The sequence below is a fragment of the Babylonia areolata genome, chromosome 23 (genome assembly GCF_041734735.1).
Source record: "Babylonia areolata isolate BAREFJ2019XMU chromosome 23, ASM4173473v1, whole genome shotgun sequence".
NCBI lineage: Eukaryota > Metazoa > Mollusca > Gastropoda > Neogastropoda > Buccinidae > Babylonia > Babylonia areolata.
The window spans coordinates 18,902,926-18,912,925 of record NC_134898.1 but is presented as its reverse complement, the minus strand read 5'-3'; the positions used below and the strand labels follow the sequence as shown (position 1 = coordinate 18,912,925).

Here is a 10,000-nt window from a genome sequence, read left to right as displayed (position 1 = left end):
CCCACCACAAAACAGCCCAGCACACCCTACCCAAAACAGCCCAGTACACCCCGCCCCAAAACAGCCCACAGCCCACCCAAAACAGCCCAGCACACCCCACGCCAAAACAGCCCAGCACGCCCCACCCCAAAACAGCCCACAGCCCAGCCCAAAACAGCCCAGCACACCCCACCCCAAAACGGCCTAGCACGCCCCACCCCAAAACAGCCCACAGCCCAGCACACCCCACCCCAAAACAGCCCACAGCCCAGCCCAAAACAGCCCAGTACACCCCACCCCAAAACGGCCTAGCACACCCCACCCCAAAACAGCCCAGCACACCCCACCCCAAAACAGCCCACAGCCCAGCCCAGCCCAAAACGGCCCAGCACACCCCACCCCAAAACAGCCCAGTACACCCCCACCCCAAAACAGCCCAGCACACCCCACCCCAAAACAGCTCACAGCCCAGCCCAAAACGGCCCAGCACACCCCACCCCAAAACAGCCCAGCACACCCACCCCAAAACAGCCCAGCACACCCCAGCCCAAAACAGCCTAGCACACCCAACCCTAAAACAGCCCAACACACCCACCCCAAAACAGCCCAGCACACCCCACCCCAAAACAGCCCAGCACACCCAACCCTAAAACAGCCCAGCACACCCCAGCCCAAAACAGCCCAGCACACCCAACCCTAAAACAGCCCAGCACACCCCAGCCCAAAACAGCCTAGCACACCCAACCCTAAACCAGCCCAGCACACCCAACCCTAAAACAGCCCAGCACACCCAACCCCAAAACAGCCCAGCACACCCAACCATAAAACAGCCCAGCACACCCCACCCCAAAACAGCCCAGCACACCCAACCATAAAACAGCCCAGCACACCCAACCCCAAAACAGCCCAGCACACCCAACCCTAAAACAGCCCAGCACACCCCAGCCCAAAACAGCCCAGCACACCCAACCCTAAAACAGCCCAGCACACCCAACCCCAAAACAGCCCAGCCCAGCACACCCCAAAACAGCCCAGCACACCACACCACACCCCAAAACAGCCCAGCACACCACACCCCAAAACAGCCCAGCACACCCAACCCTAAAACAGACCAGCCCAGCAGGCCCACTTCAACACAACACAGCGTATTGTCATGACGTCTTACGGGCAGGTAGCTGGCGTTGATGTAATCAGAGCCTTCTTCGTCATCAGTGGGGATCAGTTTCACACGTGACCAGTCCCCTGTAACACCATGTAACTCTGTAACACTCAAGTCAGTGCACTTGCACTTGTGTATAGTAGTAGTAGTTGTTGTTGTTGTTGTTGTACAATTAGTTGTAGTGAACTTCATGTTTTACGTCTTTCCACTCTAAGTGATAGAAGACGAGAAGAGAGAGAGAGAGGGAGAGAGAGATTCAAGATTCAAGATTCAAAAACTTTATTATTCAAGGATAAAGATTTTAGGCATCGCCCAGTCTTCCAATCTGTCCTTGTGACAACAATAACAATAACAACATTAACGAGAGAGGGAGAGAGAGAGTTGTGCGAGGGGCGCAATAGCCGAATGGTTAAAGCGTAGGACTTTCAATGAGGGTCCCGGGTTCGAATCTCGGTGACAGCGCCTGGTGGGTAAAGGGTGGAGATGTTTCTGATCACCCAGGTCAACATATATGCAGACCTGCTAGTGCCGGAACCCCCCTTTGTGTGTAAACGTACGCAGAAGACCAAATACGCACATTAAAGATCCTGTAATCCATGTCAGTGTTCGGTGGATTATGGAAACAAGAACATACCCAGCATGCACACCCCCGAAAACGGAGTATGGATGACTACATGCGGGGAAATAAACAAAAACGGTCATACACGTAAAATGTTACATTTCTGTCTGAGTGTTTGTGTGTGCGTGCCTGAAATCTGATTGAATGACACAGGAAACGAATGATGAGCGCCCAGTGGCAGCCTTCAGTCGGCTCTACCCAGGTAGGCAGCCTGTTGCGCAAGCGACCACGTGTTTGTAAAGCGCTTAGAGCTTGGTCTCCGACCGAGGATACGCACTATATAAGTATCCATATCAATCTATCAATCAGTCTCTCTTGTTTTTCTTTGTTGGTTTTTTCTTCCGAACACCTTTTTGTCAGTGGCACACATTCAGAATCAATATAATGCATAATTATGGAAAATGACGAGAGAAGATATGGTTACTATTATTGTCATTTTTATTATCATCATCATCAGCAGCAGCAGCAGCAACAGGAGCATTATTGTCATCATTATCATCATCATCATCATTTTATTATAACTTATCATAATTCATTTTTATGTATGTATGTATGCATGTATGTATGTATGTATGTATCTATCATCATCATCATCACGGTGATGCTGACTGACTCACAGGGAAGGATGTTGGTGTAGCGGTTCTTCACCTTGCAGGGAAGCAACTCGGCAGCTCTGACAGGGTACGATGGGCTGATGTCCTTGATTGTCTTTAGGACAAAGCAACACAAAGACAAGACGTTATGTCAGGAAACCCCTGGGGGGAGGGGGGGGGGGCTTGGCCGCCGTTCTTTCTCTGTCTCTGGACCTTGCAGTTGGAATGAACTTCCTCTTTCGCTTCGTCAAGTCTCCACACTCAGCTCTTTCAAGTCTGGCCTTAAAACCCACCTCTTCCCAAAATAGCCTCCCTTCCCTGCCTCTTCCTTGTCTTCAGTTTCTCCAGTTTTAGAGTTATGCGTGCGTGAGAATGACTGGTGCGAAAGCGCTTAGATTTGTCTATGCACAAGATTCAGTTTCAGTTTCAGTTTCAGTAGCTCAAGGAGGCGTCACTGCGTTCGGACAAATCCATAAGATTCGGATTCAGCGCTATATAAGTACCATTATTATTATTATTATTTCACGTAACTGACCCAAAATCTGAAACACACTTGGCATTTTTAAGGTAACAGGTTGAATGTCCCATAGCCTTTTCAGCTATCATGGCAACGATTTCATCTCCGCTGTATGCAGGTCACGGCATTGGAAGACGGGGCCTATTTCTCTCCTTCCGCCGTGATACACTTCCCCAACCGAAGTCAGGTACCTATATATTAACTAACACCTAGGTGTGGAGTGAGGAAAATCGGAGAAAAGTGCCTCTCCCAAGGACACAACACCATGCCGAAACGGGGCATTGGACCGTGATCACTGGTGAACACTGCATTAGAAACCCAACGCCTGATCCATTCAGTCTCCGATCTAACCCAAACTACGTGGCTTTAAATTCACAGTTACAATGCCCATACCAGCTGGTCGATTGAGAGATACACGAGAAGAAAGAGAGAGAAAAAAAAAAACCACCACCAACAAATCAACTATGCATTTAATATTTTTATTTCTGGATGGATAGGATAACATGAATAATATTATCTAACGTTTCATTCAGAGAAACATAAAGCTATTTATACTACTCTGAGCCAGTCAGATGTGTGTGTGTGTGTGTGTGTGTGTGTGTATGCATGTGTGTATGCGTGCGTGCGTGCGCGCGTGTGTGCGTGTGTGTGTGTGTGTGTGTGTGTGTGTGTGTGCTGAGCACAGCGTGGTAACGCAGGCAGATTGTCTGCACTTCAAGCACTCCCAGGCTGGGAAAAATACCTTGTACTCATCGGCGAAGCCCAGGTTGGAGTCCTTGTGAAGCTCCTGCACGTGCTCCACAAAGCTTTCCAGGGCCACGGGTCTGCACAACACACCACGGTCACCACACTGACTGGATGATGATGACGATGATAATGACAATGATGGTTATGATAGTAAAAAAAAATATATATATATATTGATGTAATAATAAAATGATGCAACAAAGCAGTCTTCTGATCATTATCATAATTATTCATTATTGCACCACCACTGCTACTACTACTACTATTACTCCTACTAATACTACTGCCGCTGCTGCTGCTGCACGCACACACACACACACACACACACACACACACACACACACACACACACACACACACAGATATTGATATAGATATATAGATATAGATAGATATACATTTATATATGCACACACACATAGACATACACACCCTCGCATTTGCGCACGTTCGCACCCCCCCCCCCCACCCCCACCCCCTTCACCCCCCCCCCACACACACACACACAACACACCTGCTTTTGGATATGATTTCTTTTCCTTCTGGCGTTGTCACCGGCTGCAATGTTATGTCCGCGTTCTGTGGTCTGCACACAGTCACTTGCCTTTCAGCACATCAACCAGAGTTGTGTTGTGCTGTGTTGTGCTGTGTTATGGTGGTGTGTCGTGTTGTGCTCTGCCGTGCTGTGCTGTGCTCTGTTGTGGTGCGGTGTGTTGTGCTGTGCTGTGCTGTGTTATGGTGTGTTGTGCTGTGCTGTGCTGTGTTATGGTGTGTTGTGCTGTGTTATGGTGTGTTGTGCTGTGCTGTGCTGTGTTATGGTGTGTTGTGCTGTGCTGTGCTGTGCTGTGTTATGGTGTGTTGTGCTGTGCTGTGTTATGGTGTGTTGTGCTGTGCTGTGCTGTGTTATGGTGTGTTGTGCTGTGTTATGGTGTGTTGTGTTGTGCTGTGCTGTGCTTTTCTGTGCTATGGTGTGTTGTGTTGTGCTGTGCTGTGCTGTGTTGTGTTGTGTTGTGTTGTGTTGTGTTGTGTTGTGATGTGCTGTGGTGTGCTGCGCTTTGCAGTGCTGTGCTGTGCTGTGCTGTGCTGTGCTGTGCTGTGCTGTGCTGTGCTGAGTTGTGTTTTATTACTCTTTGTCGCGACAGCTTTCTGGGTGAATTTCGGACTGCTCTCTCCAGGGAGAGTGCGTCCATACAGTGCAGTGCCACCATTTGTTTCCCGCCATCAAGTGGTTTGTGTGTGTGTGTGTGTGTGTGTGTGTGTGTGTTGTTGTTTTTTGGTGGTGGTTTTTTATTTATACCGAAGTGGAATGTTTTCTACAGAAGTTTCCTAGAGACAACCCTGTATGTGCCGTGGATTCTTTTACATGCGCTAAACGCACGTTACACATGGGACCACGATTTATCATCAAATCCGACTGACTAGCGTCTAGACCACCACTAGTGGATGGGCGGAAAATACTGGTGAGTGAGTTCGGGATTTGAACCCGTGCGCTACAACTCTCTCGCCTTGTAGGCGGACGCATTACCGTTAAGCCATCATTACACAGTGCACGACAGTCACCACACAACCCTCCCCCACAGACCAAAGGTATAGTGCATGTAGTGAAACGAGCAATGCTTTTATAATCACCATGGGCATCTTGCACTCTACCTCCTTTGCACAGAGGCTCAGAGCGCTGACAATGAACACGAACATCAGTATGGGGGGTAGGGGGGGGGGGGAGATGGTTATAAAATTAACACCACAGGTACTATAATCATGACCTACGACCAAATCTAATCAAATGTGTCAATGACAAAGCGCACACACACACACACACACACACACACACACACACACGCACGCACACGCACACACAGAGATTCCAACACATCCATAAAACTTTCATACCATGGTCCTGGCACCTGGAATAAACTACCCTACCAAATTCGTCATGCTGAACCCCCCCCTCCCCCCCCCCCCCCCCCCCCCCCCCCCCCCCCCCCCCCCCCCCAAAAAAAAAAAAAAAAAAAAAACTCGGCTAAAATCTGGCCTCCAAACACATCTGTACGCGCACTTGCAAACGCAAACACACGCACGCCCGCGTATGTATATGTATTTTGAGAATAGGTCGGGTGTTAGAATCACATTGTAGATCGAGCACACATGCGTGGCTCTTTCTTTAACCCCATTCGATGTTCACACTTTTGTGTAGATTTCGTTCTTTTAAGAAAAAAAAAGGGAGAGAAAAACCAAGAACATTATAAGAAATAAAAACCTTTCCTTTTCATTAATGAAAATGACTATATGAAAACAAACTTGGATTCCGAAGCTCTCACCGTCGCTTCTTTTTGTAGAACCAGTAGCCAGCGACGGACAGCAGCCCCAGAAGCAGGAAGACCACCGCCAGTCCCGCTCCCAGCCCTGCACTGTCTCCCCCAGAGCTCTCTGCTCACACCACGCACGTCCAGCGACATAATCAACTTCTTTTTGCGCATCGAAAGTAGTGATGCTGAAACTTCGCTTTCGTCAACATTTCCCTTATTCCACCTACACCACCACCACTACTTCTGCTGCTACTACTACTACTACTACTACTACTACTACTACGTTATGGACGAAGGCGACAGACTGGTTCAGATGCTCATCTGCCAAGACAGTGTCCGTGAGAATCCCCCCACCTTCTACTACTACTACATTCCACCCCAACCCCCACCCCCATACACACATCCTCAACCCCCCCACCCTCCCGACACACACACACACACACACTTCTTGTCCCCCTCACGATCTTCACCTCCTCCCCCCCCCAACACACACACACTTCTTGTCCCCCTCACGATCTTCACCCCCCCCCCCCCACACACACACACACACTTCTTGTCCTCCTCACGATCTTCACCCCCCTCCACCACCACACACACACACACACTTCTTGTCCCCCTCACGATCTTCACCACCCCCCCCCACACACACACACACACACACTTCTTGTCCTCCTCACGATCTTCAACCCCCCCCCCCCCCCACACACACACACACTTCTTGTCCCCCTCACGATCTTCACCCCCCCCCCCCACACACACACACACTTCTTGTCCCCCTCACGATCTTCACCCCCCCCTCCCCACCACCACCACACACACACACACTTCTTGTCCCCCTCACGATCTTCACCCCCCCCCCCCCCCCCCCACACACACACACTTCTTGTCCCCCTCACGATCTTCACCCCCCCCCCCCCCACACACACACACTTCTTGTCCTCCTCACGATCTTCACCCCCCCCCCCCGCCTCTCCCTTTCTCGCTCCCTCCCTCCCTTCCTTCCTTCCCTAACACATCCTCTCTCCCTCTTTCCTTTCATCCTCTCTCCCTCTTTTCTTCTTCACTCGCATCCCCCACCACTTCTTTGCTTCCTTGTTTTCTTCCTTCTTTCCTTCAGTCTGTGTTCCCTTCCTTCCTTCCTTTCTTCCCCGCTCTTTCCACCTTTCTTTCCTCCATTCCTTCCTTCCATGCCCATCCTCACATCATCCTTTCTTCCTTCCTTTCCTCCTCTCTGCCTCCCTACCCCCCACCTCCCCTCCCTCCCTCCAACCTATTCCTCCCTTCCCTCCAATCTATTCCTCCCCTCCCTCCCTCCGTCCACCCTATTCCTCCCTCCCTCCCTCCCTCCACCCTATTCCTCCCCTCCCTCCCTCCCTCCACCCTATTTTTTCCCCTCCTCCCTCCGTCCACCCTATTCCTCCCCTCTCTCCCTCCACCCTATTTTTCCCCTCCCTCCCTCCGTCCACCCTATTCCTCCCCTCCCTCCCTCCACCCTATTCCTCCATCACTCCCTCCCTCCAACCTATTCCTCCCTCCCTCCACCCTATTCCTCCCTCCCTCCCTCCATCCACCCTATTCCTCCCTCCCTCCCTCCATCCACCCTATTCCTCCCCTCCCTCCATCCACCCTATTCCTCCCTCCCTCCATCCACCCTATTCCTCCCCTCCCTCCATCCACCCTATTCCTCCCTCCCTCCCTCCATCCACCCTATTCCTCCCTCCCTCCCTCCACCCTATTCCTCCCCTCCCTCCCTCCACCCTATTCCTCCCTCCCTCCCTCCCTCCACCCTATTCCTCCCTCCCTCCCTCCGTCCACCCTATTCCTCCCCTCCCTCCCTCCACCCTATTTTTCCCCTCCCTCCCTCCCTCCCTCCACCCTATTCCTCCCTCCCTCCCTCCCTCCACCCAATTTTTCCCCTCACTCCCTCCCTCCAATTTATTCCTCCCTCACTCCCTCACTCCACCCTATTCCTCCCTCACTCCCTCACTCCACCCTATTCCTCCCTCACTCCACCCTATTCCTCCCTCCCTCCCTCCATCCACCCTATTCCTCCCTCACTCCCTCACTCCACCCTATTCCTCCCTCCCTCCCTCCCTCCCTCCATCCACCCTATTCCTCCCTCACTCCCTCCATCCAACCTATTCCTCCCTCACTCACTCACTCCACCCTATTCCTCCCTCCCTCCCTCCACCCTATTCCTCCCTCACTCCCTCCCTCCACCCTATTCCTCCCTCACTCCCTCCCTCCACCCTATTCCTCCCTCACTCACTCCCTCCACCCTATTCCTCCCTCCCTCACTCCCTCCACCCTATTCCTCCCTCCCTCCCTCCATCCACCCTATTCCTCCCTCCCTCCACCCTATTCCTCCCTCCCTCCCTCCACGCTATTCCTCCCCTCCCTCCCTCACTGACTCATACCTGGCTCAGGCTGGCTGGTGAAGACAGGTGCCGGCTGTGTGTAGGTGCAGCCCACAGAGGTGCAGAAGACGACGAGGAAGTGGTACTGGGTGCTAGGCTGCAGGGGTCCGCTGCACATGGGAGGCGTCCTTCCTGGGCCCGAGCCCCCGGACCCTGCCTGCCCGCTGCACTGCTTGTCCTCCAGCGGCACCGAGATGTACCCTCCGTCTGCGCCATCGTCGTCGTTATCATCATCATCATAGGTCATTATCGTCGTCGTCGTCGTCGTTGTCCTTGTCATCATTATCGTCATCGTCGTCATTGTTGTCATTATCATCATCATCGTTATTGTCATCGTCATTATTATAACCACCACCACCACCACTGCTACCACAAACATCATCGTCGTCGCCGTCGCCTTCGTTATCATCATCGTTATTCTTATCTTCATGACTGTCATGGACAGCAAAAAAACAACCAAAAAAAACAAAGAAAACAACAACAACAACAACAACAACAACAACAACAAAATAAATAAATAAAACCAACAAAATAAACCAACCCTAAAGTTATCACTGAATGGTTTAGTGTGTGTGTGTGTGTGTGTGTGTGTGTGTGTGTGTGTGACCTAGCGCACATGTGTGTGTGTGTGTGTGTGTGTGTGTAGGCGTATGCAGAGAGTGAGACAGACAGACAGACAGACAGACAGAAAAACAGACAGCCCGACAGCCAGCCAGAGAGACAGACAGACAGACAGACAGGACTCACGGCTGGCGTCACGGCAACGTGAGCGAACGTCTATCTGCACGAGGAAACAGCTGCGGGAAGAGGCGCTCCAAGGGGCCGTCACCACCGGACTGGCACCAACGGAGTAGCCGTTCCTGATTTGTCCGACTGCTACACACGAAGGAAGGAAGGGAGGGAGGTAGAAACAAAACAAAAAAAGAAGGAACGGGCCGAACAAAATCAAGTAAAAATTATTATAATAAAAAAAAATTGAAAAGAAGAAAAGAAAGACAAAAGAAAGAAAAAAAGAAGAAGAAAGATTGAATATAAATAAATAAATAAATAAACAAATTATAAATTAATTAATTAATAGAGAAAGGCAGAAAACATTTTTTTTTAAAAAGAGAAACACAGGGCCAGGGTAAAAAATTAAGAAAGGATAAAAGAAAAGAAGAATAAAAGAAAAGAAAAAGAGGAAAGAAACAAAAATAAATAAATAAATAAATGAACAAATAAATCAACATAATCTTCTTCTTCTTCGTTTGTGGGCTGCAGCTCCCACGTTCACTAGTACGCACACGAGTGGGCTTTTACGTGTATGACCGTTTTTAACCACGCCATGTAGGCAGCCATAGTCCGTGTTCGGGTGTGAACGTAAATCAATAAAAATGGTAAAAACGAAGGACGGGAACAAGAAAGAAAAAATGAATAGAAAAGGGGGAACATGAGAAAGAAAAAGGTATAAAAAAAAAAAATTAAAAGAAGAAGAAAGGAGGAAAGAAACAGAGAAAGAATCGAATAAGCAAGAGACAAACATTTCGTCGGGATTCCCCGGTTATTTTTGGGGAGAACCGCGTGCGCATGCGCGACTCCATTTCCGGTTTTTCTTAGTCACTTAAATACTAAAATATCGTAGTGAAAATCGCCGTATGATGCGATCGAACTCTGCCGAAAGGTT

The 10,000-nt window shown here is 50.1% G+C and overlaps 1 protein-coding gene across 2 annotated transcripts in view; it reads right to left on the bottom strand.

Moving 5' to 3' along the window:
• The window catches only part of LOC143298227 (receptor-type tyrosine-protein phosphatase H-like), a 67,257-nt gene that overhangs the window by 17,383 nt on the left and 39,874 nt on the right, over positions 1-10,000 (bottom strand). The window contains exons 17-23 of one of the 2 annotated variants that reach the window (XM_076611027.1): positions 9,085-9,210; positions 8,338-8,544; positions 5,933-6,041; positions 4,129-4,200; positions 3,610-3,691; positions 2,375-2,465; positions 1,145-1,221 (exon numbers count right to left, since the gene is read on the bottom strand). In XM_076611027.1, coding sequence (XP_076467142.1) covers positions 1,145-1,221; positions 2,375-2,465; positions 3,610-3,691; positions 4,129-4,200; positions 5,933-6,041; positions 8,338-8,544; positions 9,085-9,210 — 764 coding nt within the window. Of the gene's footprint in view, positions 1-1,144; positions 1,222-2,374; positions 2,466-3,609; positions 3,692-4,128; positions 4,201-5,932; positions 6,042-8,337; positions 8,545-9,084; positions 9,214-10,000 lie in introns of both variants that reach the window. The other variant, XM_076611026.1, reaches the window with a different exon arrangement.